At 41.1% G+C, this 27,940-nt stretch overlaps 1 protein-coding gene across 2 annotated transcripts in view; it reads left to right on the plus strand.

Annotated features, from left to right (window-relative positions):
* Positions 1 to 230: 230 nt before the first annotated feature.
* The window catches only part of NR6A1 (nuclear receptor subfamily 6 group A member 1), a 156,296-nt gene continuing 128,586 nt past the window's right edge, over positions 231 to 27,940 (plus strand). For both annotated transcript variants that reach the window (XM_090022960.1, XM_090022962.1), the window contains exon 1: positions 231 to 387. In XM_090022960.1, coding sequence (XP_089879086.1) covers positions 330 to 387 — 58 coding nt within the window. In that variant the 5' untranslated portion in view covers positions 231 to 329. The remainder of the gene's footprint in view (positions 388 to 27,940) is intronic.

Below are 27,940 nucleotides of genomic sequence, written 5' to 3' on the forward strand. Positions count from 1 at the left end.
GGGCAGGACGCGCCGCGTAGTACATACCCCCCTCCCCCTCGTGCAGTGGTTTGGCCCGGCCGGCGCGGAGTGGGTGGGCGCCGCGTGGTACATCCCGCCCCCCCCCCTCAGTGCGGTGGTGTGGCTCGCTCGGCGGACTACGCGTCCCGGCATGCCTTGCGGTATATCCCGCCCCCCCCCCCCGTAGTGGTGTGGCTCGCTCGGCGGACTACGCGTCCCGGCATGCCACGCGCGGGGGGCGGGGCGGGGGCGCTGTCCGCGGCGCCCCGGAGCGGGAGCGGGCGCGGGCGGCGATGGCGGAGCGCGGCCGCCGCCGCCCCTAACCCGCCATGGAGCTGGAGCCGCCCGCCGAGCCGCCAGGGCCCGGCCCGGGGCCGCCCCGCAACGGTACGTGCCCGCCCGGCTCTGCCCCGCGGCCCCCGGGCCGCCTTGCCCCGTGCACCTGCCCCCGGGGGCTCTCGGGGCTGTGCCTCAAACCGGGGGGGGGCCCGCACCCCCCCCAAACTAAACCTGCGCGCCACGGCTCCGTTCACACACGCGGGACACGTCCCGTGACACGTCTCCGTGCACAATTGCCCCCCTCTGACACCACAGCGTGCACCATTGCTCCCCCGTAACGCTGCGACGTGCCCGACCGCGCTGCCCTGCTGCGTCTCTGGCTTGTGACAGACCGTGCGGACAGCCCGGCGACAGCCGGGTCGGGGTCACGCGTCCAGCCCGGCACCACTTTGGCGGGACGATGTAGCGACCCATTACTTTTTAGTTTGTGGGGGAAACCAACCAAACCCCATCACCGAAACGTGAAACGCCGGCGGGGGCATCGAGACACAGGTCGACCTTCGGTCTCTCGAAATCCTGCGGCAGGAGGGGGAGGAAGGGGAGAGATTATTGACTTGTCACTTCTGTAAACATTTGGGGATATCTGCAAACAGCGGAGGGAAAGGAAGCGGCTCGGTATTTCCACACGTCGTGTAACGGTTGACACCGTTCCCAAATTAATGGCTTGGTTTCCAACGCGGTCGCTTCATCCTCTCGCGAAACAAAAGGAAGCAGAGTGTTGCTTTTTATGTTGGGTCAGGGGGAAATACCGATAACCATTTCAGCAGGATTGCTAGGGTAGGTTTAGCAAAATAGAGGAATCGAGTCCCTATAGCTTGTTACTGTGGTAACCTATTAAAATTTGCATAATTTAATTAACATCTTCAGTAAGCACAGCCACTTCAGTACAGAGGTACGGGTTTTATTATTCCAGTGAAGCAATTGCAATTGAAGCTACAACTCTCGAAAGAGCAGGTCATTTCCATATGTAGGAACTTGAAAGACAGTCTGATTTTTTTTCTTCTTATGACTTGGATCGTTTTCTTGCCCTCATGTAAATGACCAAGGGAATGGGTAAAATGAATTCTTGTATTGCTGTGTTTCCTGAAACACCAGCATTTTTAAACATTTGGAGAGCTGAAGCGTTTGGTATTGGAAGAGAACCATATGATGACAATGATCGTGTTAGAAACATGTTTTTTTAAATCATTAGATTGTGGTGTACTTGCTTTAAAATTTTGCTGAGAAACCATTTATAAAAAACAATTTTAAAGGCATTTTGGCTGGCATTGTCTTCTCCTCCAGTGAGGACAATGCATAAGGGTTTTCACGAATTGCTGTTACTTAAATTTGTGCTCTGGCTACAAGAAGGGCAGAGCCTGACTGTAAGCTCAAATTAACATTTTAAAGTTCCTTCATTTTTAAATGGTTTCTGAGGGCTGTTCTTAGGCATTTAGCTGAGATCAATCGAGACATTTTTCTTTTTACGTTCTGTTTTGAAAACCGATGGGTTTATGTATTGGAACGCTGTCAAATGTTGACTAAAACCAAAATTCAAGGAATGAGTTGTCAAATAGGTGAGCAACTGTTTGCATGAAAGTTTTAGAGTAGGGGGAATAGTAGTGGATCATGCAAATAAACCCCCCCTTTTGACTCCTGTCGTTTTTGTGGAAAATCCACCTTGTGCGCAGCGAGGTGGTTTTAGGAATGCTTGACTTCTGCGTTTTTGAGGGAGTGTTTATTTATCGGAGGAAATTCACTGAGACCTTAGTTCGATCTTCATTTACTTTCTCAAATTTTTCTCTGATATTTTGGTGGGGAGGAGGGAGGGAGGAAGCCAAAAAACTGCAGTGGTCCAGTGGCAGCTGTGCTATTCCCAGGGTCTCTGAATAAACAAGACGTTACAATGTTATTTTAACCAGATCCGATTTGCTTGTTGAATGTGGGTGGTTTTCTTGCTGAGAAAGCAGACGTGATGCAAGAACGCTGCTGTGGGAATTGGGAATGGAATGAGAAATATGACAGTCATAGCTAGCAATACAACCGCTTTTCATCCTTCTGGTTATCCTTGAGTTGAGGATATGAAGGTGGACAGTCTGTGCCTGTTGGTTTTCTGCCTTCCTCCCAGCACTCGGGTTCAGCTTTGGTAATTTGCTTTTAATTCTGTGTCATGGATGGTTCTGCCCCAGTGAGCAAAAGCGGAAATAGAGATTCAGTAGAAACATGATGTGAGCAACATATCACACTCATTTGCACTTCAAAATGCCTTTAGTTTATATAGGTATTCCTTCAAAGCAAAGCACTGAGAAATCCACCATAAGATGTTCTTCATTGTAGGGAAATAACCTGTAAGTGTGTGTTAAAGGCCAATGTTATTTTAAATTCATTTTTTGGGGGTGTCCTGTGCAGGTTTGTCAACAGTTTATGAAGCAATGGCTTAACCCTATAAATGTGTTTGATTGTGATGTAAAACAGAAACTAGTTGAAAACAGCATTCTCTAAGGATGAGAACAGTTTATCCTGTTGATAAACTGATTATTTAAATAAAGCCTTTAGCAGTGTAATCTGGTAGTTCTAATTAACAGTCATTTACATAAAGGACTGGTTCAGGATTTCATCAGATGGTTGCTGGTGAGCTGCAGCACATTCTTTCCCTGCAGCTGTATTAAACTACCCTTTTGATCCTTCTTTTGAGCCCTTAAGCCATAGTGGTGATCACTTTGGCAAGTTAATTGAGGAGGGAAATTAGTGTATGTGGGTGAGCCCTGTAAAGTTTGGCTTCCATCTTAATATTTTTTTCAGTTATCTAATTGGATGGGTTTTGGAGTTTAAGTGACTGTTTCTATATGGCTTTAAAAAAAAAAAGTGTTGCTGACAGCTGAGGCAGAATGAGTATTTTTATCCCCTTTTCCAGGCAAGGGTTGTTATTGAACTATGGTCTTGTATATTTTGGCTGTAGAGAACTCGTCTTCAAAAAGATAGACCAGGATTTTCAAAGGTGTGGCATCTGTATCGTTTTGAAATTAGTGGGGATTAGGCACCTAACTCTCCTAAATACTCTCACATTCCAGTTCTTTTTCTGCTGAAAGCATGGACTACTTGTTACTGGAGCAATAAACTTCTGGTCAGTGCTTCATAGCAATAGTCATCCTGTAGACCCCGTTTAGATAGACTTGATGGGAAAGAGCTCTAAAGTCAATTTCAGAAACAAGAAGTGGTGTATTTTAACCCCCCTCCTCCCAAAAAAACACCACCAACCCCCCAGAATAACCTCCTCCCACCAAATTTCTATGCCAGACTGAAGACAAGCTGCTGTGGTATTCTTGCCTTGGTAAGGATATCTGTCTTACAAAGCTCACATGGCATATTTTTACATGTCCTTGTAAGTATATCTTAGTATTGTGAAGCCCTCGGGACTTGATCGCAACGGTGCTTCCTGTTATATTAAACCACAGAAGCTATTCAAGCAGAAACCACAGATGGCAGTATCAGTATATATTTCTGTTCTCGAGAATGAGATTGTATTTTGCCTGGTGTTGTTCATTCCTGTTACACCACTGATGGATCAACTAGTGGGTGATCCACTAGTTTCTGCTAGTGGGAAAACAGACAGCAGTGGGGTCTTGTCAAAACTGGGGGTGTTTACATTTCATTTGGCTGGTACTTTGTGTTTCAGTTGCCAAGTCTTCAGGCCTAACTTTGGGGTTTTCTTCTATTTTCTTTTTTTAAGTTTCAGATCCTGGAGTCATGCTTGATTTAAAAAAAAAAAAAAAAAAAATCTAACCTTTGTGACTAGAGTGAAAAACTTGACACAGTCAGTGACTTGAGTTCTCCCAGGGGGCTGGACCCGAAGTTCTCGCGAGGTCCCTTCCAGTCTTAATGCCTTTGCAATCTATGAAGATATTTCTAAAAGTTTTGTTTGTTTTAACCAGTCTCTCTTACACATTTTTTAGGCTAGTTTGTAATTTTTGAGGGCTTTGTTAGCCTTGCCGAAAAAAGAGCAGTCTTATGAATTTTATTGACCAGAATTGCATCATCAGCTAATTTTTAGTTGGCTCAGGTGATTCATACCGCTGAAAGATTTGTAAGCGTCCCTTCAGGCATAGCTAAACGTATTAGTTAGGTGCAGAGACAAATTCTATGAAGCGCATCAGTCATGCAAGATTTCCGAATAGTTTTTTCTTTTTTTCTGTAGATACCTTTCCTTGATGTATTAGCAGATGATTTCAACAAAACACTAATACTGAATCCTTGATCATTAGGGATTATCATTAAGAAGTGTAGTGATTTAACTTGGCTTTTGTGTGTAGTTTGCAAGAGAACCTAAATTTGTAAGTTGCTATAATGGAAAAAGGGTGGGGAGGTAGGGTTTTTTTTTGGGGGGGGGTGCAACCAGAAATTTGTATCAACTTAGATTGAGAATAACTTCCAAATCCTACTGCTGTTACTAGACTTTTCCCCTTTACTGTCTGGGCTTGATCTTGCAAGCTATTGATTATTATTGTACCTTGCTTTTGTTGATAATCCTGGGGAGTTTGTTGGGATTACACATTTGATTAATGCCTGTGATATGTGCATAAAAGCTTACATACACTGACACGCACTAATTCTGAGTTTAAAACCTATTCTTTTCTACTTGATCAGTTACTAGGTGGATCTTTTATTTCTTGTTCATTCCTATGAAAAACTAAGTTTAGCTCCTGATCACTTGTGATTTTTCTTTTCTTAAATATGCAGTGATGATTTTAATAAGTGTTGGGGTGGTAAGGCGACTTGGGTTATTTTCTTTAACTCTCTTAAGTAATTGGATTCTTTCCGCCTAAATTGTTGCTGTAGTTGGGTATTTCATTCTTCATGGTTTATCTTATATGAGCATGTAGTATTGCTGTAAACTCTTTCAGGGGCCACTGTTTTGCTGTAAAAGCAGTTGCATTTAGGTGCTGCGTTGAGTTCTTGTACGTCTAAAATGCTTAAAGGCTCTATGTTATCAGTAACCTTAGCATGCCTATCCTCTTGCAATTTACCTTCATCTCTCTATAGCTGTAGACTTAGTTTTTTTGCTGAATAATTAGGCAGGTAGTACTACAACATAGTGATGTAGTATCCTTTCATCATTTACTGTATAACTTTGGTTTGCTGGCTGGCACGTGAATTGACCAACACCCCCCCCCCACACAACCCTTTCAGAAGTGAAAATTGGAAGCAGCTCCCAAATGGTGAGAACAGCAATTTTTAGGCCTAGGGCTATAAGGAGAGGTACTTAAAATAAAGAAATGGGCTTAGATAGCAGAATTTGTATCAAGCTCTGGCTTTCTGCATCATCCATGTATCACAAGCAGTTTAGCCTAGTCAGTTAAAAGGGATGAAGCTTGACTTTCCAAACTTGTTTTTACACTGCATAGTTTGGTGAAAGCAGCTGGATTCTTGATTACTCATGTCTACAAATGTTTCATTTTAATTTGGAATCAGTTGGAATGTGTGGTGAACTTCTTAATGGCATACTTTCTGTTCCTTGGGTTAACGATCATCTTTGGTAATAATGTTTCTGGAACAGAAAACTTCATACTTAAAAGCACATAATTTTCAGTTGTGATTAACATGCATTAAGCATGCAGAGATGGAAGTTCCTGTTAGGAAGGAATGCAGCTTTGTACTGACAGGTTATTCTTCTCATCACCAACATGGATTTTCAAAACTACCAATTAAATACGTCTTCAGTACAAGGCAATGAGCTCCACTCAGGAGCTGAGGATTACTCCACCCGGCAGTTGCTAGGTAGAACTCCTCCACAGTAAAAGAGCAAGCAGAACCAATGCCACATTATCTAAATAACAATTAACAGTTACAGAATCACCCCCTCTGTCGTGGGTGATGAAAAGGCTGTAGTGACATAACTGAAGCTTGCTTAAAGGATCGTGGTATCCTCTTAGATTTAGGTTCCTTTAAGCTTCCATGTGTTTCACTCTTGTACCAACAGTCTGGAAATTGGCTATTTTTCCTGTGTGCTGTGCGTGTTCACCCCTAAGTTTCTGAGATCAGGATATTTAGAAAAAGCTGGCAGTAGTGTTAGCATTCAGATTTATTTTTAAGGTATAAGTGAAGGCCAAAGTGCTGTTCTTCCTTTAGTTTTTTTCTTTTACTGTTTTTTGGTGGCAGGGAAGGTGATAAGGGAGGGGAAAAGGGGCAGAAGAAGAGAGCATCTTCCTTACTGGGTTTAAACTTTCCCTTTCCTGGCTAACTCTAGAAAGATAGTCGATCTAAAAATCACCTGTAGTTCCTCAAGGGTAAACGCAATTAGAAAAAAAAATGCTTCCAGTTTTTCCAGAGGCAGCAACTAAGACCTAGAAACAGTTCTGGGAAACTGTTTCAGCGGTTTAAGAGGATGACTATCTGTCCACTCTCCAAATCCTATAACATCATCTGATTATGTGATCCTGTTCTATAGGAATGTACCTTTATTCTGAAAAACTATCTACCTTTTTTTTTTTTTTTTTCTTAAAACCAGATTTAAGTCTGCCTTTGGACAAGAAGTGAATTGCGCTTTCTTGGAACCTCTTAAAACTGTTTAGTGAGGGACTGTTCAGATGCTCCCTGCGCCTGAAGAAGGGCGTTTGTATGCGAAAGCTTGCAAAAAAACATTTTTCCAACTATTTAGTTGGTCTAATAAAAGTATTACATTTAGCCAAAGAACCTTGTTTAGCAAGGTAATTCATTGTCTCTGGCAGGTTTACAAAGCTCGTGGGCAGGGCAGTGCTGGTGACGCCAAGTCTGTGTAAAAAATGGGATGTCAGAGCACAGAGCCACAGTCACTTCTGCTCCTTCAGTATGATGAAAATGGTATAGTGAGCTACTAGATCGCAGTGGATTGAATGAGCGTGTAGTCTGTGCTGTGTCTTCAGTTTTGCTTTCGTAAAGAACACTTTGTAATTGTGAGAGAGAGTGCTTTGGAATGGCAATGCAATATTAAATCACAATCCAAGTGTGAAATCATTGGATTTTATCTTGAGTTACTGCAGTTTGTTTGAGCCCTGGAAGTGTGGTCAGCTCTGTCCATGGAGGAGATGCAACCATTGCCTTATGGATCTTCACAGTCTTAATCTACTGCTTGCTGGTTTATGAATTAATTTATGTTTCAGTTTTCTTACTGATCTTGTTCGTGTCATGTTAGTTTGTCACTACAAGCTGATGTAGTTTTAGGATTCTCGACTTGTTTTGGTTTGTGCACGAGCTTTTTATGCTGATCTGTCTGTATCTCAAGAAAGCGCGGGCCTTTAAGATTCCGTATTTTGCTTCTGGAAAATCAGGGTATATTAAAGAAAATTGCTAAACAGAAAAACCTTCAGATCGGTTAGAGGTATGTAAAAGGGACACCCAGCAGGAAGAGGGGCCCACGTCTTGAAATATTCATCAATCATTTTCCTGGCACCAGGAAACCAATCAGCCTTTTAGAGAGTAGGACACAATCAATCACACAATGTGGGAAATTACAATCACTGGTTCTACCAAAAATGTTCCCTTTTATGCTGACAGGGTGACTCAGAAAGGTAACTCTCTTGTACTTATTCGGAGCTAACAACTGGGATACAGCTCTTGGTGGAATGGATTCTTTGATGAATGAAGAAAATTATTTGGCTTTTTTTGTACGTAAAACAAAGCTTAAGATAAGGACTTTGATATATTTAGAGGCAGACTTTAATCGGAGTAAGACTTCTTCCTGTAGTTTTCCTTTGCTAAAGTGTGGTGTATCTAGTTTCCTGCAGTGTAAAGCATTTGGATCTTTTTTAGGCTCACATTGCCCTCCCACCCCCTCTTACTTCTATGTGTCTTTTGTTTTTTGTTTGTTATTGGACCCATCTTCCAGCATGTATGTGCCTCATAGTGTAAGAGTATGAAGGCAATCTGCTCTTGTTTCGGCATCAAGCCATAGCTATTTGTGCAACTTGCTAGTATTTTATATTTCAATGGATACTGAGAACAGTAGGAAAAAAATTCATTTCCTGATATTTGCATCCGTTATTTATAAGTTAAAATATTTTATAAAATTGAGAGGAGAAAAATTGTTTATAGGATATCTAATTATAAGTAACCAGTCATAGGAAATGTTTCATTGCACGGGCGATTTGTGGCAAGCAATTAGGAGGCTATGGGGAAATCCGAGTTCAGATCAAACTGCAAGTGGGGGTGGCTTATAAATCTGTGCCTTATACAAATTTCTCCAATGCAAAGTGAGAGGAGCTGCATGAGCAGTATTTAGCTGAGAAGTAACTGTCGAGCATGGAATTAGTTGGCTGGAGAAATGTGTTTTCGGGGTGTCTCTTCATGGATTGTTGTTCAGTGAAGTTGGTGTACTGAGCTGTTCGGAGCCTAGTGGGCCAAATTCACTCATTTTCCTAGGGTTGTACTTGTTCACCTGACTTTAAATAGCGGGGGGGGGCTAAACTTCATCTGCTGGCTTGCACCTCGAGTTAAGTTTCGGTATCATGGTGGGTTATTCTTATGGTGAAGCTGTTTGTCCCATGAATGGGTGTTTAAGCGGAGTACGTCACTATTATTACAGTTGGGCTAGTCAGCTAGCATGGTGTGGGTCGGCTCCTTTATTGACAGCTTGTCTTTTTTCTTGCTACAGCAGTATTTAGAAAACTTTTTTAAAGGATTCTAGTGACTTCTTTGAAAGGATTTAGTGCCCTAATCCATGCAGGGACGGTCAGGAAAACAGTAGGATTTCTGGTGGTGAGAGGCCCGGTGAGGAGAATGGAGTGGGCAAAGCCTACACTTGCATGGGCCTTTTGTCCCATTTTCTCTGTTCTGTCCCCTACTCCCTCCCACATTCGCTGGCCTCTATTGCAGAGCCTTGCCCCCAGCTGGGAGAGGAGCACACATGGCCTATTCTGAGCCTCCTGTTTCTCCTCCTGGGTATTATTATGGAGGAGGTTTCCCTGGCATCCTCCAGTGCTTGGAGCCTGGAGAGTAGGAGACCCCAGGTTGACTTTAAACAGTCTTCCCAACTGGCAAGCAGTCACTGGTTTCACCAAAAATAGCTCTTGTCCATGCAGTCTTTCAGCAGTTGATGCAAGATGTTAAGTGCATTTTCCTGACTTGTAATAGGTGGCTAACTTCTGGTCAGTACCTTGAGATGCCCAAAATATTTGTCTTACCCAAATATATCGTCTGTTTGTTGGGATGGACTCTATTTCTAATAACAAAGAAACATTTTTAAAAAACCTCATTAACAAATCTTTCCCTGAAAGTGCATTGGAACAAGGGGAAAGATGATTCCTTAAAAAAAAAATTGCAGTATAGTAGGTTAAACTGGGGGCTTTGGCAGATCTTCAGACTACAGTCTAGGATTATTCATTAGAAAACAAATGATGCCTTACACTACAGTTTATGTGCAGATAATTGACAATATTTAGTCTAATGTGTACACATGAACAACAGTGGTTCAGTTGTTTATTTCAATCGGGAATAAGAGCTACATCTGCAATGCATGTGTACTCAACATTTTTAATAAAGTGTGACCCAGCTGTTCTTCCCCTTTCAGAAGTACTAAGAGCAAAATCTCAAATCCTAGTTAGTAATTAAAAGCCTTGAATCTAACCAAACTACAAAAGCTGTCTTGAAGTAAATTTATGGCTTTTGTTCATTGCAAAAGAGGTTAGGTACAATGGTGTACTACACTGTTTGCTAAAGCATTAAGTAGTAGCCTTGGGTGAACACTGAAGATCAGAAATAATTAATAAGAAATGCCATTAGAGCACAAAAGGGCAAAGCCGAGTGATTGCAAGCCATGTGCTCTATTTTAAAAATGACTTGAACAGTAGAGTGGGGTGTATGTGGCATTAAGAGCCAACAACAGCAGAAATGCATGGTCATCTCACCTGATGAGAAATACTTTTAATTTTTTTTAAAAATCACTGTATTTTACAAAGCTTGGTTTACGCTCAATCCAAGATTTAGTAGTTTACTTTTTTTAAGTGACTTCCACTTCTAATCTAATTAAATTACCAAACCAATTTTTATCTATATACATTTTATTGAAATAGTCATAATAATAGTAGACTTGTACCAAGATAGGTAATGCTCAAACTTATTTGTGTCCTTAAAATAAACCGTACAATTTCTGTGGCTTTCTTGCATGGTCTGGAAGGTTTAGTGGCAAAACTGTCCCCATCTTCCCTTCCTAGTTGAAAACACTTTCACAGAGAGAGAGAAGAGGGATGGGAAAGGAGGGGAGTGAAGGTTCAGAGCATGGTACCTATTAATTTTTGTATTGGATCCCACACTTGATTGTTTAGGCTGGGCCTTGGACTACTATCTTATTGATGATTAGGGGTTTTTAAATTGTTGGTGTAGGAGCTAGGCTTGTGTGTCAATAGGAGAGATAACACTTGTCTCGCAGTCTCATAAAGATGATAAATTGCTGGAGCATGAGCTATAAAACACAGTTGAATACATTCATGTACTAAAAAAAGGTAAGGCTAGATTAGTTGTTGTTGAAATGCATTATATGGAAATGAATCAGCTTTGACAAAAGCATCCTTGGCACATGGATATAAAACTTTAGACTTAATTGTCTAATGTGGCAAGAGACTGCACCTCTGAACCAGAGCTATACAAACTTCTACTGTGTTTTTAGAATAATAGGTGGATAATAGCTTAATGTCAATAGGCGTCAATGCAAAATCGCTACTGTGATACAAAATTCCTTTTAAACACAAAGCAAAAACATTATTGGGGATTAACCTCATATCCTTGTTGCATTTCTTTATAGTAAAACTGTAGGGAAGAACCTATCAAAACTGGCAATGAATCTTCAGAGCAAAAATCCCATTATGCTCCATTCTTTACAAACTTAATCTCCTCAGAGATGTACACTTGTTAGCTGCTGAGATGTTGGCTGCTGTATGTCTGCGTTCCATGTTATGCATTTGGGATGTCTTGATGGAAAAGATTTCTATGAGTGATATTTTTTTTATTGGACCAGCTGCACAGTTGGGATAGAGTTAGATGAGCATAGGTATGTGCCACCTCCCTTCTACCAACCTAGTGGGATGTTTAACAGAAGATGAGAATAAAATTTTGTAACTTGTGCCACTCACCTGCTTTAAGAGCTAGAAAGAAGCAGTGGTTTGGCTAAATTTGTGCTGTTTCCTGTGTTGCAGAATGGTATGTTTAGGCTGAATAACTTGCGTCTTACTCTGTTTTCCTTTTTTCAAAAGATTTTACAATTGCTAGCTTTAAAATAAATTTTAAAGCTGATTGGGGGAGACTGAGAGACTTGGTACTGTGAAGATTGACGTTTCTGTGGTTGAGAGCTGTCCATTATGTCAGAAGATTGAGTTATTCACCTTGTTTGCCAAGCCAGGCTAGAAGTGTCAAACAAAAAGGATTTTTGCCAGTGGCACAGTACAACTCGTTATTTACTTGCAAGAAGTGGTCTTCAATAAAATAAAAAACAATCCATTTTCTATTGCCACGGTTCAGCTGATTGAGCTGATCTCTCTGTGTTCTAGTTAAGACTGGGGTGGAAAAACTTATGAACTCTAAAACAGGACCAAAGATCTGTGGGCAGTGTTATGCTATTAGACAGCATTAAGTTGATGTATTTACTTTGCGGTGTAATTCCTTACACTTATGGGGTGCCTTTCCTCTGAGGCTCTCAAAATGCTTTCCTAACATTAAAGGTATGCTTTCACAGAAAAAGGGGGTGCCTGAGCTGGGATTGAGCCTAACTTCATAGCACAGAGCACCTAAATAGTAATGACATGGTTTCTGAGGGAGGCCAGCTCTGCTGGCATTTGGGTCCAGTGTGCAGGTTGTATTATGAAGAGGCCCAAAGTCAGAGATGATTCATGGAACTCAGCTGCATGATTTCCAGCAGCCCTGACACTGTAAGATGTGGTCTCCATTTTCCAGAAAGGCAAGGGAAGCACTGGGACTTATTAATCCAGGGTCCCGTAGTAACTATAGTTGGGTTGGGAACAGAAATGAGCTCTTTTGCTTAGTTCGTACCTTTAATGATGATCTTTGCTTTGACATCTTTGTGGAGGTGAAGGAGAATTACTCTTGCATTGTGAATTTAGGAAGTCATTGAAGTTTGTAAATGTTCTGCAGTCTGCATTTCAGCAAATGAATAAATCATTGACCTTGCTGATTATGTTTTTCAGTGCTGTAACTGAGGAGGGCTTGAGTGATGAAGCTGGAATTCCTTAGTTTTTTTGTTCCTGGCTCCATCTCCCTTGCGATCTTGGCTAAGTTACTTGATCTCTTCCCAGCTCTGAAATGATGGTGATGGTCCCAACTGGAGGTGAATGAAGATCAGACAGTTGTTATACACCAGCTCCCCCTTTTTAAAGCGAAAAGTTGTTCAGTCTCCTCATCCTCTGCTTCTGTTGTTCCAAAGAGCTCTGCTCATTTCACCCCTCTCCAAATCCTCTTGGGCTTGTTCTCACTTTCCGTTTTCCCTTGGCCGTCATGTACTTCCAAACTAGGAGTGGTTTCTCACTTTACAGGCTCTTCTTTGGTTCCTTTCGGTTTCTGCTTGTCTTGTGATGTTTTAAATTCATTGCTCTTGTTTCTGAACGTATGCGTCAGTTCTGTTGGTATACAGGCATACCTCGGAGATATCGCGGGTTCGGTTCCAGACCACTGCAATAAAGCGAATATCGCAATAAAGCGAGTCACACGAATTTTTGGTTTCCCAGTGCATATAAAAGTTATGTTTACACTATGCTGTAGTCTATTAAGTGTGCAATAGCATTATGTCTTAAAAAACGATGTACATACCTTAATTAAAAAAGACTTTATTGCTAAAAAATGCTAACCATCATCTGAGCCTTCAGCGAGTCGTAATCTTTTTGCTGGTGGAGGGTCTTGCCTCGATGTTGATAGCTGCTGACTGATCAGGGTGGTGGTTGCTGAAGGTTGGGGTGGCTGTGGCAATTTCTTAAAATAAGACAACAATGAAGTTTGCTGCATCGATTGACTCTTCCTTTCACGAAAGATTTCTCTGTAGCATGCGATGCTGTTTGATAGCACTTTACCCACAGTAGAACTTCTTTCAGAATTGGAGTCAATCCTCTCAAACCCTGCCGCTGCTTCATCAACTAAGTTTATGTAATATTCTAAATCCTTTGTTGTCATTTCAACAATGTTCACGGCATCTTCACCAGGAGTAGATGCCATCTCAAGAAACCACTTTCTTTGCTCATCCATAAGAAGCAACTCCTCATCCGTTAAAGTTTTATCATGAGATTGCAGCAATTCAGTCACATCTTCAGGCTCCACTTCTAATTCTAGTTCTCTTGCTATTTCCACCACATCTGCAGTTACTTCCTCCACTAAAGTCTTGAACCCCTCGAAGTCATCCATGAGGGTTGGAATCAACTTCTTCCAAACTCCTGTTAATGTTGATATTTTGACCTCCTCCCATGAATCACGAATGTTCTTAATGGCATCTAGAATGGTGAATCCTTTCCAGAAGGTTTTCAATTTACTTTGCCCAGATCCATCAGAGGAATCACTATCTATGGCAGCTATAGCCTTACAAAATGTATTTTTTAAATAATAAGACTTGAAAGTCGAAATTACTCCTTGATCCATGGGCTGCAGAATGGATGTTATGTTAGCAGGCAATGTACAACTTTAATCTCGTTGTACATCTCCATCAGAGCTCTTGGGTGACAAGGTGCATTGTCAATGAGCAGTAATATTTCGAAAGGAATCTTTTTTTCTGAGCAGTAAGTCTCAACAGTGGGCTTAAAATATTCAGTAAACCATGTTGTAAACAGATGTGCTGTCATCCAGGCTTTGTTGTTCCATTTATAGAGCACAGGCAGAGTAGATTTAGCATCATTCTTAAGGGCCCTAGGATTTTCGGAATGGTAAATGAGCATTGGCTTCAACTTAAAGTCACCAGCTGCATTAGCCCCTAACAAGAGAGTCAGCCTGTCCTTTGAAGCTTTGAAGCCAGGCATTGACTTCTCCTCTCTAGCTGTGAAAGTCCTAGATGGCATCTTCTTCCAATATAAGGCTGTTTCGTCTACACTGAAAATCTGTTGTTTAGTGTAGCCACCTTCATCAATTATCTTAGCTAGATCTTCTGGATAACTTGCTGCAGCTTCTATATCAGCACTTGCTGCTTCACCTTGCACTTTTATGTTATGGAGACGGCTTCTTTCCTTAAACCTCATGAACCAACCTCTGCTAGCTTCAAACTTTTCTTCTGCAGCTTCCTCACCTCTCTCAGCCTTCATAGAATTGAAGAGCGTTAGGGCCTTGCTCTGGATTAGGCTTTGGCTTAAGGGAATGTTGTGGCTGGTTTGATCTTCTATCCAGACCACTAAAACTTTCTCCATATCAGCAATAAGGCTGTTTCACTTTCTTATCATTCATGTGTTCACTGGAGTAGCACTTTTAATTTCCTTCAAGAACTTTTCCTTTGCATTCACAACTTGGCTGTTTGGTGCAAGAGGCCTAGCTTTTGACTATCTCGGCTTTCGACATGCCTTCCTCACTAAGCTTAATTATTTCTAGCTTTTGATTTAAAGTGAGAGACTTGCGACACTTCCTTTCACTTGAAAACTTAGAGGCCATTGTAGGGTTATTAATTGGCCTAATTTCGATATTGTTGTGTCTCAGGGAATAGGGAGGCCCGAGGAGAGGGAGAGAGACGGGGGAGCGGCTGGTCGGTGGAGCAGTCAGAACACACACAACATTTATCGATTAAGTTTGCCGTCTTATATGGGCGTGGTTCGTGGCACCCCAAAACAATTACAATAGTAACATCAACGATCACAGATCACCATAACAAATATAATAGTAATGAAAAGGTTTGAAATATTGCGAGAATTACCAAAATGTGACACAGAGATACGAAGTGAGCAAATGCTGTTGGAAAAATGGCGCCGATAGACTTGCTTGACGCAGGGTTGCCACAAACCTTCAGTTTGTAAAAAAATGCAATATCTGCAAAGCGCAATAAAGCGAAGCGCAATAAAATGAGGTATGCTTGTATTTGTGTAAGCCCCATTTTGGAGCAAAGGCCAAGCCCTTTCTATATGTTTGGTAACCTGTTTATGGTGCTGGACCACTAAGTGATTGTGCACTTTTTAGAAGCTAAATGCTCATGCAGTACATGACAGTGTTGACTTGTTACATGTCAGTCCATCCTTGTGTATGTAAAGGTTTTGTTAAATAAGGTCCTTTTACCCTGAATAGTTCATGTGTAGTACTCTTACCCCCTCATCTCAGCATTATCTGGAGGTAGTAGCTGAGCAGTTCAGCCTTTGTGAAGCCTAGCAGTGTGCCTACCTGCTGGGGCAGCAGCACATGATTAGCAGATGCTAGTGGCTTCTTCCTTGTGCTTAAGACTTTCTGGTGCTTTCCAGTTACTCCTAATTAAGTACCCCTAACCCTCTCTGTATCTATCATTGAGACATTTAGTCACATTTTTCCCCCTTCAGATGTCTTATGTCTACCAATCTGGTTAGTTGATCAGCTTCCTTGGTGCCTCTGGTTTGTGCTGTTCATGGCTGTTTTATAGACAGGACAGGAATTGAGCTTTTGTTTCCTGATTCTTTCAAAACTTTTCCATCTAAGATTTGAATTCGTATGTATATTTTTTCTAGACAATATATTGAATTTTGCTTCCTTTTCGAACACTTGACAGCTAACTTTGTAGGAAGGAAATGTTTCGCAAGCAACTTGAATAAATGGCTATATTTCACATAGGTCTTTTGACTCATCTTCTGTTAAGATTGACAGATGATATGATACAGGTGGGATATAATCCATAGAATTTTCTAACTATGCTTTCATTTCATTGTTTTATTTTTCTGTAATTTGGAAACTATCCATCTCAGTTTGCTCAATTTTTTTTTTTGAAGATGGATTGAAATATTTCAGAATGCCATTTTAAATGTTACATTGTTATCAGATGCATCCAGGCATTTTAATTTTAAAAACAATTGTTCGCAAAGCATTTCTGGATGTTTTGTTCAGGCTTCAAATTCAGCTTTTGGTGTTTCTCCTACAGTGAGATATTTATAGCTAGAAGCTTTATTTTTCCCATACTTTATTGGGCAATATTGCTATTTCCTTAGCATTGCAGGGAATGCAATTTTAAGTTATCAAGAAAATATAAAAACATGTAATGACTTTAACCTTTCACCTGTGTAAACAAGTTATTGATCCAAATTAAAATGCTCAGAGCATAGCATGCTCAGAGCTGCTTCATTGTTTGTGGGTTTGCATCCATTAACATGCTTGCTAATAATTGCTAAAATCCTACGTCAATAGAAATGCCAATTTTAAATGTAAATGTGTTCTCATATTGTAATTTGCTAAAATATATCTTTAGTAGTCATTAAAACTGTATGAAATTCATAGACAGAAATCGTTAAGCAAAGCACAAGGAGTAAAAGTTCCTTGAGGAATAGGTCTGTTCACAGTATAATTTCAGAAATAAAACTTTTGCTGTTCATCCTGGAGTGAGTTCTGAGTGGGGTCTCTTGTCCCGGCCAGCATATAGCCTGCGTGTCCCAACGGCCGGGTCGCGTGCGTTGTTTATTGCTCCCACGTGCGATACGTCAAGATTAATGCATGGCTACACTGCCCACACTGTAAGGTATACAGCTGCATTTCTTCTCTGTGGTTTTAACCTTTCTGGTGCATGTGTCCCTTCCTATCTAAAATGGACCCATGCCATCTTTGTTGACACATTTCTCTGGGACAACCTTTGGCCGAGTGTCATAGCAGCTTTTGAGTCCTGGATTTTGTCACAAAGTCCAGCATCATGTATAAATGAATGCAGCTTTTTTCTCCATATATAACTGACAGTTAAAAACACACAATTGTGCTGCAACTTAATTTTTCTGTTTTTCCGTCAGTAAACTTATTAGAAAAAGGTTGTCATTTGTGTACTGTAGTTTAATTTAGTACATCTTCAAAAATTACTCACAATACTTCCAAGTTAAATCATATAAATGAGTGGATAGTATAATCAGTGGATCAATGTGTAAAGACATGGTGCCCTCACTGTTTAATGTGGGAGACGAGAAACTGAGATGCTTATAAAAGGAATTTCCTGTTATCTTAAGTTATGGTTCTGTTAACGAGATGTTGTAGTCACGATGGTGCAGGAATGGTGTGAGGGGCAAGGATTTCTTAGGGTGATATCTGTTATTGGACCAGCTGCATAGTTGGGATAGTTAGATGTGCTTTTAAATGCAAAATGTTCATCAGATTTCAAGAGAGCTACAATAAAGACTTCACCTTAAGAAATCATTGCCTGATGTCTTAAACATTTTTTATCAGAGGAAAGTGTTTTTTTGTGGGGGGTTTTTGGTTAAGGTGAATTCACTTTCTTCTAAGAGCATGTCCTTTGGAAGAAGCCTTTAAATTAGTATTGTAGAAATGTAGGTGAAAGGAAAAAGCCTTGATACATACTTTTAGCAAAAATCTTTTTTCGTTTCCCAGGTTTAATGCTTGTGCATGCCACAGAGTTGTAAATTGTAAGAAAAGAATCGAGCCAGCCTTTTAGTGCTGAGCTCTGGGTAAGGCAATAGAAATGTCAGCTGCTTTTTTAGTGCCTTTTCTGAAGTGATTTTTTTTTGTGGTTAAGACTGGTTGCTCTGCTTTATGTTCATCTGCAGAGATCCCTTCGCAATCTTAATCATGTGAAGTTTGTGAGATGGATGGTTAGCTTTGAGCCAACTGATGTTTAGTCGGAGAAGGGGGTGGAAAAAGGCTGCATCACAAATTTAAGTAACAGAAGTCCTAAATGTTGTCTTGTAATGAAATCACTGCAGACTTTGAGCAGTATTGCTATCAAGTAGGAGTCCATTCCTGAAATATTTACCTTGATACAGTGAACTTATTTGAAGAGGCAGAACTCCCCTGAATGATAACCTGAGCATTAGCTGCCGATGAGTGATCATCCTGTTTTCTGACAGTCTTGCTCCAGCCCAAGAAAGGAACAAAGCCAGGAATCCATATCACCGAGGGTTCGTTCTTGCAGTGTGCGAGAGCTGTGTTAGCATAGTAAAGTGAAGACCAGAGGCACATGCTGCATACTGTAGCTCTGAGAATTAACTGGAGTCTGTGGGGAGTCTTCCAGGAGGGGCAGACTCTTATGCGAGTGTTAGAAATAATTTTCTTTTGCTGAAACGGCCTTTACAAAATGCTGATGTCTCTGATGTTGGCTAGTGTTATAGAATGACCTACAGCAGTTTCTCTTTTCTTGACGGATGAAATTATTCTAATAAAATCTTTCTGAATTGGTATCAACAAAGGGCACATGCTTGCAGTTATAATTGTATGCATCCGTGAAATGGATTTAAAGTGGGATGTTCCCTCTACTCCACTCCAGGATTCCACGTTTGCTCTTAGGTATGGTCATTTTGGAAGTGCAAAGTCTGTCCACTCACTTGACTGACAGCTAAGCACCTTAGCTGCCAAAAGAAACATAACTTAGGTCTGCTGGAGGATGGGTAGTAAGCATGGAAGCAGCCTGCGTTATTGTTTGGGACGCACTCAAACCAGCGTGGGGGTGGAGAAGAAAGAAAATGAAGCAGACTGTAACTTAATGAAGACAGTAGGTGAGTAATAGTATAAACTACCAGTTACTTATTTTAAGTCATTGGTACCTGGACTGGAAGATTAAGAGCGCAGTGGCCACTGCTTTTGTTGCTTATACAGGTAAGCCACTGTGGGGTCTTGACCTGTGATTTGGAAATCTAGGTTCTGGTGCAGTTAAAGAGAATTACTCATATAAACCTATCATTGGAGCATCGTGGTGCTTTAATACAATAGTATGTGAAAACGAAGTAGTAGAGAGAGATGACATTCCTAAGCGTACGTAATGTAATACAGTCAACCTGCCAGCAATGGGAAGTTTGAATGGAGTTGAGGCAGGGGGAGAGTTCCCTTACAGGGCCAGTCTTTTTAGCACAGTTGTGTTCAGTGTCACTTGTCAGGCAGGTGGCCGTGCCGAGGGAGAATGACTCTTACCTGCTCACGTTCTGAGGGTGCCTTGCTGCCATAATCATCCTAGATTTAATTTTCTTTTCTAAGTGAAACACTTCATTCTGCAGAATCTGAATGTGGTACATGTCGGGTGCAGGCTTAACCTCTGGGCTCTGAATTAGACCCCACCATTGCTATGCATTTTAAAGGAAACTGAAGTCACTGCCTGGCCACAGCAAGAAGGATGCATTTACTCTCAACTAGCTGTACTTTTCCAAGACTGTTACTGTTTTATTTTGGCCCCTCTACACTACTTTGGACTTGCAGGTAAGCAGATGCACGTCCAATTCTGTACGTGTGTGTTGGTTTTATTCTTGATTGTCATGTAGTCATAGGTGGAAATTCCTCAACTTAAATGAACACATGACATACTAGCTGGGTGCATATATTACAGAGGCATCTCGTACATGGGTATTGACCTGAAAACTTTTAAAATGTGCTGCAAACAAACCCTAATTGACTAATAAGATCTGTCCAAGAGCTGTAATGTTGCCCATGTAATGGGTAGGAAGCGAGCATACCCTCCCTTCACAGAAAATAGTGTTAAATATTCGTTTTCTTTGGTTATCTAAAAAAGGTGTCTGTTCCCCTTTATACTCCTAGCATTATTTCCAGATAACTTTAAAGAGTACTTTATTTAGTTGTTGAGTGTAATCAGTCACACGATTGCAAAATCCATGTAATACTTGTAAATGTACATGAATAAGAAGTGCTACAAACCTAGGAAGTTAAGAGGTAAGCTTATACTTTCATCAAATATTATTGCATATTAGTTAAGTTATTGGAAATATGGTTAGTTTAGTTGCTTAAATGTCTTTCCTCTAGTAATGTTATGCAGTCATTGGTTGTGTTTTAGTCCCATATCAGATGATAACTTTTTTTCCTAGTGGAGTGAATATACTGGTAAATTTTACAAATATTTATTTGTACTTGGTAAGCTCTCTATTTTGGTTGCATCTCTCTCTGTGATTGAACCTCTCCTAAATTCAAATCTCAGCTTTTTAAATTGCAGTGGGTTTTTCAGTAAAAGCTGGCTTTAAAATCATGAGCAATTAAATTGCAGCTCTAAGCCAGAATGTTTCTTTACTAACTACTCCTTCACATTTGTTGCAAGTTGCTTTTGAATTGCTTGTGAATCTTGGGTTACTGAAAGACAGCAGTTGAAGCAAGCATCTGGAAAGTTCAGGTTTTGTATTTCTTTATTAACTTTGTGCCACTTTAAACAGCTCTGTTTTAAAGCATCCACAAGCTTTTCTGCTTTATTGTGGTTCCCAGCATTTACCAAAACGTTGCCAATCGCATCACGTGAAATGTTCAGGATAGTGTTGATGCTGTGTATATTCCAACAGACGTGCTTTATATGGTCCTAATTGTAACTGCATCATAAACCTTCCTATGGTTCTTGATTAGATTATTTTGTAATAGGGTAAGAGCATCTTCCTGCTTAAGCAGTTTCTGAAACAGATATTGCTCAAGTAGAATAGAGTCAATTTGATTTTTGTTTTTATTATCCTTGACTCATTTGTGGTCTTAATAACACAGTTTAACATCATAAAATGTTTAATTTATATGCAGTAATGGCAAGAGATAATGGGAATTAATGTACTGAAATAATAGTTTGTGGATTGATATGGAAGATATAGATATTTCCATCTCCTTTTTCCACATAAGTCTCATCAGACTGACTTTTTCAATCCATGTTTTCTTTGGGTTTAGTACTTCGAAGTTTTTTTAAAAACAAAGTACCTCTGGTGTTATATTAAAATAAGCAGTAAGAAAAATGGCTTGCAAGCTTCTAAATAACCTAAGACTTGAAAACTGAAGTTCTGTGGGGTTGGAACACTTCAATCCAGTGTGCGCGACTTTGAGAGGAAGAGTGAAGGGGCTGAAAGAAGTTGGCACTTCTATTTCTTTCCTTTAGTTTCTCCATAAGAAAAAACAATGAGCATATGTCATATGTGGATTTGGGTCATTGGCATTTCCATGATGGTGATGACGGAAAGCTCTGTCTCCTTGAAGTGTCTTGTGATCCCATATTTCAGGGGTTCTCTTAGTTGCTTGTAGGAGGCAGGGAAGGTTCTCACCCCTTTGGCCCCTGAAATCTTCTGTTATTTGGGTGCTGTTTCCTCCCCCTTTTTCCTCTGAAGCATTGAACACTGCAGCTAACAGTGAGAGTTTGGCTGGGCTGTTCTTGTGCCTGTACTAGTATTTAGAAATGCAGGGCGGGGTTGATCTCGCACACGCGCGGGTCAAACTGGTCACCAGGTTTCGAGTCAGAAAGGAACCTGTCCCCCAGGTCAGATGGGGAAGGACTGTGGTTCCTCCCCGCTTCCCTTCCTGTATAGTGCAGGGTATGATTCTTCTTACAGGGTAATCTGAGTAGATCGTAACCTAACAAATTTCCTGCCATTTCAGTAGCCCTGGCTTTAGTGGCTCTTGTCTTCCTTGTTTTTTACCTGCAGTATGTTTTTACCTCTTGTGCTTTATAGCAGTACTGTGTGAGAGGGGTCAGATTTGATTATATAGAACCTGTTTTAGTTGCTTGGAATGCAGAAGACTGATTTTTGTGATCAGGGAGATCCTTTACAGCCTTGCGTTCCCGAGTCTCAGGCAGTGAGGAGCCAGAGGCCTTCCTTGGAGGTTGAGAATTTATTTAAAATTGTTCCATGCCGAACTGGAACAAAACATTTTTAAATCGAAACTGCTGTACCGATCGTTTCAGCTAGGTCAGAAGATGACCAGTGCTCTAACGTTAGTTGCCTCTTTCTGTGTACCCAAAGATGCTAGGCATGTTGCCCTGTTAATTCAGAATTTTTCCATATTTCTTATTGTGGAAGGCCCGAAAGGTGTTTGTTAAACAAAAGGCATTTTTCTGGTTATAAAGTACCACTCTTGCCTTCAAAAGTAGTAGTTGCCCTCATTAAAACCTTTCCCTTTTTTGTGTCCTTGTAAAATAAGGTATTTAGCAGAATTGGCAGAATTGTTGGACTCTGACGGGGCTGCGCCATGAGTGCTTCTGCTGTGGCCTCCAACCTGTGACCTCTGGGCTGTCAGTCTCTACCCTTAATATGAAACACGGCATCCTAACTCACTTCCTCATCTCAATCCAGGGATGTGCTGTGGAACTGGGTGTGTCATTGCTCCATGCACAGAGCTTTGATTCCTCTCGTCTTAAATAACTCATTGTACGTTTTGCTCTTGGGTGGTTCAAAGACTAAAATTACAACAGGGGACTCGAACTGAATTGAATTGATTTGACCTGAGGGCTGGGTGCAGGAAGTACATTGACTGCAATATTATTATTAGCTGAGGAGGAAAGAGGCTAATTGATGGGAAGGAAAGTGGTGTTCACTTATGAAATGTTTTCAAATAATGTTCCCATAAATGTGTATGTTGGGTAAATCCGTGGGCATTTCACTTTCAACTGCATTGTGATTAAGGTAGTCTCGTAGCCTGGAATCACTTAAAGACTTGTATGTCTTTTAAAAGATGTCTTTATTTTTGTGTACTTTTGATACTCGTGCTTTGAGAAGGAGAACAGTGCCAAAACCAGTGGTCCTGTACTTGGGCTAATAAGGAGCAAACCATACTGGGATTAAATCCCTTTAATGAAGAAAGATGTTTCAGATTTGGAAACAGTTGGTGGTCAGCCCAGTGCCGGAGAGGAAGGGCAGTTGGGCCAGTGCTCAGATGACAAGCCTTGGTACCACATTGCTGATCAAGCAGAACACAGGCCATCTGTGAAACGTGACAGTGATGAAGAGTGAAGGAGTGAGCAGGGGAGGTGGGCAGAGCCTCTTCTCATTTGGATTTTATTAATGTAACCCTCCGAAGTAACAATCCAGGAGAGGAAGTGGCCTGCTAGAGTATGAGTCCACCCCTGAACTGTAAGATGCAAGGATGGTGGGCATGTATTGAGACGATTGCCAGGAGAAAAGAACATTGGAACAAATGTCACCCTACAGAACACACTTTCTCTGCAGCTGCTGCTCCTCCTCCTCCTCCTCCAATACTGAAAACAGAGTGCAAACCCCAACACAGATGACTTGTTGTTACTCTAAAGCAATTCATAAGCTTTTTAAAAACTAAGCTAAATGATTTAAAGAGAAACCACTGCTGGAAGCTGTCAGAAACTCTGGTGTTTATCCATCAGTTTTGGGCAACTGGAACAAAAATGGACCTCTTTGCAAGTATGACAGAGGTGTATGGATGTGGTTTCTGTGCGAGGCTTTCCTTCGGCTGTAATGGCTCTGAATGAGGTCCTGGGAGAACAGTGCTAAGAGCACTTTATTTCTGAGCAGACCTGCAGTATTCTGGGTGTATTATAGCAGTGCACGAACGTGCCCATGTACATCTTCTTAGCCAGCTGGCTGGCTGGCTTAAAGCCTGAAAGACTGACTCGTAGGTCAGTTTTCAAATGAATGCTGCAGTTTCATAAAGAGAAACATTATTAAGAGTAGTACCGACTGATGGCTTAAGGGTGACTGCACCACACGTGGAGGAAGCATAGCAGAAGCAGTACAGATCTCAGTTGTGCAGCTTTTCTAGCTCTTGATCGCTTTTATAGATTGCAAAGACATTAAGGCTGGAAGGGACCTCGCAAGTTCATTGTGTCCAGCCTCCTGGGAGAACTCAAGTCACTGACTGTGTCAAGTTTTTCACTCTAGTCACAAAAGTTAGATTTTTTTTTTAAATCAAGCATGCTGCAATTCTCATCATTGGTAAGAATTAAAACAAGCCCTCTGAAGGAGATGACATTCATAGTATGTAAACTTCAAGCACTGGACATGCATGCAATAAGACTTTTTGAAAATAAACCTGTAAGTATTAGTACTGGGGACCCTATCAGCACTGCCCTCTCTCCCCCAATCTGAAAGTTTTCTTTCAAATGAGTCGCGAATGAGTTTCACAGCGAGGTGTAAAGTTTGCATGGAATTGTTGAGTTTAATTTTTTTTCTGAGATTCATTATTTGTATGTAGTAGGGTTTGTATATGTAATGACATGATTTTGCATTTCAGACCTTGCAGTATAGGTAAAAGCTTCTTTTGGGACAAAGAAAGGATTGTCTTATGGCTGAAGCAGGCAACCTGGGAAATAAGTTTTGGGCTTTCTGATGACAATGGGCAAGTCATAACCTCTCCATGCTTTGGTCTGTCTGCCTTCTAAATTGAAATACTTTTAGTTTCTCTTGGTTAGGTTTAGTTGCTCTTGGTTTATTTTAATTATTTTTTGGAGCTGTTAAGTCAAATCTTATGAGTTTTGAGATCATTTAGTACAGAGGTCAGCAGCCTACGACCTGTGGGCTGGATCCAAACAGTGGTGGCACAGGAGGTGGGCAGAAGACAGCTGTGCCAAGCTGTGCACCCTCTCTGCAGCCCTCCCTGCTGCGTTCTTATGCCTGAGCTTACCTAGGTGGGCTAGGTATCTGCTGCCAGGGTAAGTACAGGCAGCTTTGGCACTCGGGTGGTAGAGATTTCAGACCTGTGGCAAGGGGGCTTGGTTACAAAGCTCAGGCCTGCAGTGGCAAAAGGCTGCCAACACCTAATTTAGTAGATGATGGTGCTGTACTCAGTAAATACAAGATTTTTTATGGTACTATGTTTTCCGAACAGTACCCGTGGAATCTCATCCCTTCTCAGCTGAGGAATGATGCTGGCTGGGAAACCTTTTCTAACTGTATGCATTGAGGATGTTAAGCTAAGAAAGACGAGGTTTTCCCAGTAATGCACCTTCCCTCGAATTTGCCTTTTAACACCAGAAGCAGATTAGCTGCATGTGAAAGTTACTTTTTTTGTACTTTCATATTAGAATATTTATCTAGGATAAATACAAGCTGAAACTTTTAACTGATATGTTGTTTTTTAAGAGAATAACTCAATATATACATCAAATGCTATCTTAGAGCTTCTCAATGGGATTTTGTAAACTTAAAATAAAAAATCCTCTCCTGTGATTTATTTCACATGTATGATTAACTAATTCTGCCTCTGACTTGAAAGCCTATGGGGTGAAAGGTTAAAGATGTGGCATCTCCCTTTTATACAATAGGCTTCCTTTAGCTTGGAAGAGGGAGAAGGATACAGCGCTCTAGGCATTAATGACTGACTAAGAATTTGGGAGGATTAGTGCACATTCATCTTAATGTCTAACAAATACTGTTATGAATTGTTTTGATTCACTCAGTGTCTTACAGTTAGAACTGGTGCTGTTTGAGGTTTATGTTTATTGTTAAAAAAAGAAAAGAAAAAGGCTAATCGTTGATGTCTTCCAGTTTGCTGAATAAGTTGGTTCATGTCAGAGTATGCTCAGGCATCGCATGTGAAAACTTCAGTGTCTCATCTATGGGTGGCCAGGTTGGGGTTGACCTGTTGATATTGGGACAGGAGCCTATTGATAGGGTAAGAGAGCAGCAGGTGGACAGGAATTGATCCTATTGTTTTTCAGCTAATGAGTTTCCAAAGCACAGGGCTGCTTTTCTGCAGCAGTCTGTTTGAGATGCTAGTGAGTATTAGCTGTTATCTACTGACGGTATTCTTTCATAGTCCTTAAAAAAAAAAAAAAAAAAAAAAAAAAAAAGGCCAAAAAACAAACACACAAATGAGAAGATGCTTACAGATTTAGTGATAAAATTTATGTGCTTCTGATTCCCTTGTATAATCTTACTAGGGAATAATATTGGACCTGGTGCTCAGAGGGGTGTAACTAGCACTTGCCTCCTAATTTCTGGGGTGCTTAGTGCCCAACCTTAATGAGGGTTTGTTTGCAGCCACTTTTTACAAAAAGCTTTTACTCTGGAGAGCTGCACAATAGTTGCAGAGGAGCTGTTGTGTTCTGCAGTTTTTCAAATAGGAACAAGGGCATCTGTCATACCCACCATCTGCAAGCTGCACAGCTTGCTTAATTGTCAGAGGATGTGATTCAGGCACTTGACACGTTATGAAGGACTTAGGTAATAAGATATGAAAACTGTTCTGGGGGTGACTGCATCCGTTCCTGGATCGTTGTTACAGTTGCCGAGTTGGTTGGTTATCTGTGGCATCCTCAGGCTTAACAAGGGCTCAAGACTCCTGGCTGGGTCCTGGCATTTCCCCAGTATTTCTTGTTCAGGATGTGATGGAAGCCCTATTTATTTTAGCTAGATTGCTTGGGGGAGGGGAAGAAAGGATGGTTCTTGTTGTATTTACATCTCCTTTCTCTCCCTTCTCGGTGTTAGTTAGGGATCCAGTCTCTTTTGTTGGGGGTGGCTTTGTTGGATTTGTCTGAAGTGTTGTGTTGTGTATTTGGGCTGGGTGGCTTTTCTCTGGGGTTTTAGTGCATATAGATGCCTTGCAAATAGGCACTTTACACACTAAGTAGCTGGAAACTTTAAATGTGTTCTCGACTGGCATGTGAACAGGGCACATGAACAAAGAAAAAGATGGAGTATTTCGTTCTTGCCATTGTCAGTCATCCACCACATATATAAATATTTCCTGCCTTTTCCTAATCTGATTCTGCTTCCGGACTTGTCCTTTTTGTAATGCCCCTTGTTTTAGGGTGATAACACGACCTGCTGGCTTCTCCAGGGTGCTCAGTTCCTCTTACATCATAAACAGTAAGTTTAAAAAAGAAGAAGAAAAAACAGCTCTCAGGCTGTCATGACAGTCTGTTTGTAAATGGTCCATTGCCCAAGAGCATCGTCTCCGATTCTGTGCCCAGACCTCCCATTACAAGCACATGCTCCTGCTCACCGGTGGAGAGCAGTTGAATGGTCCCTTGTGCGGCATGTGCTGGGTCATCAGCGTTACAGATGTCAGAGCAGAGTTGGGGGAAAGAAGCGTCCAGGGAAAGAAGGCTAAACTCAATTTTCCAGGTTACAAAGGTGAAGTAGCTTCTGTAGATTCATTGATGTGAGGGGCTGGAAGGGACCTTGTAGATCATCGGGTCCAGTCCCCCTGCACTAGGCAGGAAAAGACAACTGGGGTCAAGTGACCCCAGCAAAGTGACTGTCCAAGGCAGAGTTAAGGAGAATTGTCATATGGTCAGTGCATGTCTAACGGGGCCCTCTATAACCACTGAAGTTCACTGGATTTTGTGTGCGCAACAAGAAATAAGCAACAGTGTCAGGTTAGGAGCATCCTTTCCATAACAGTGGTATGCCTCTTTCTTTTCCATTATTTTAAATAATGGGTTTATAGTGTATTCCTCTTTTTGCTTTAGTTGTATGTTTAGCTTATGACATCCTCTTACAGAGGGTAATTGGAAACATAGGTGACATCGACTGTAGAAATGCCAAATACGAGCAGGAAGAGCAGTATTCTTTGCTCTGAATCTGCTTCGACAGTAGCAGGAGCTGGGCCAGTATATGGAGGAGCATTATTGTCTGCAGATACGAGTCTGAGTGACTTATTGGTCTGAGAACCAATTCTTAGCCCCTTTATGCTTGTAATGATGTGTATTTTAAAGGATGGGATTTCTAGCTATATTCAAATAGAGAATCGGTTTTCCTTGTGTGCGATTCAGATGCATCAAATGGCAAATTAGGAGTGGGTGTGTTTTAACAACAGTTGTTTTGGCAATTCTTTTACTATCATAAAATTTGTAACCATAAAAATC

This window comes from Crocodylus siamensis, chromosome 11 (assembly GCF_052110815.1).
Source record: "Crocodylus siamensis isolate JL-2025a chromosome 11, ASM5211081v1, whole genome shotgun sequence".
NCBI classification, from domain to species: domain Eukaryota; kingdom Metazoa; phylum Chordata; order Crocodylia; family Crocodylidae; genus Crocodylus; species Crocodylus siamensis.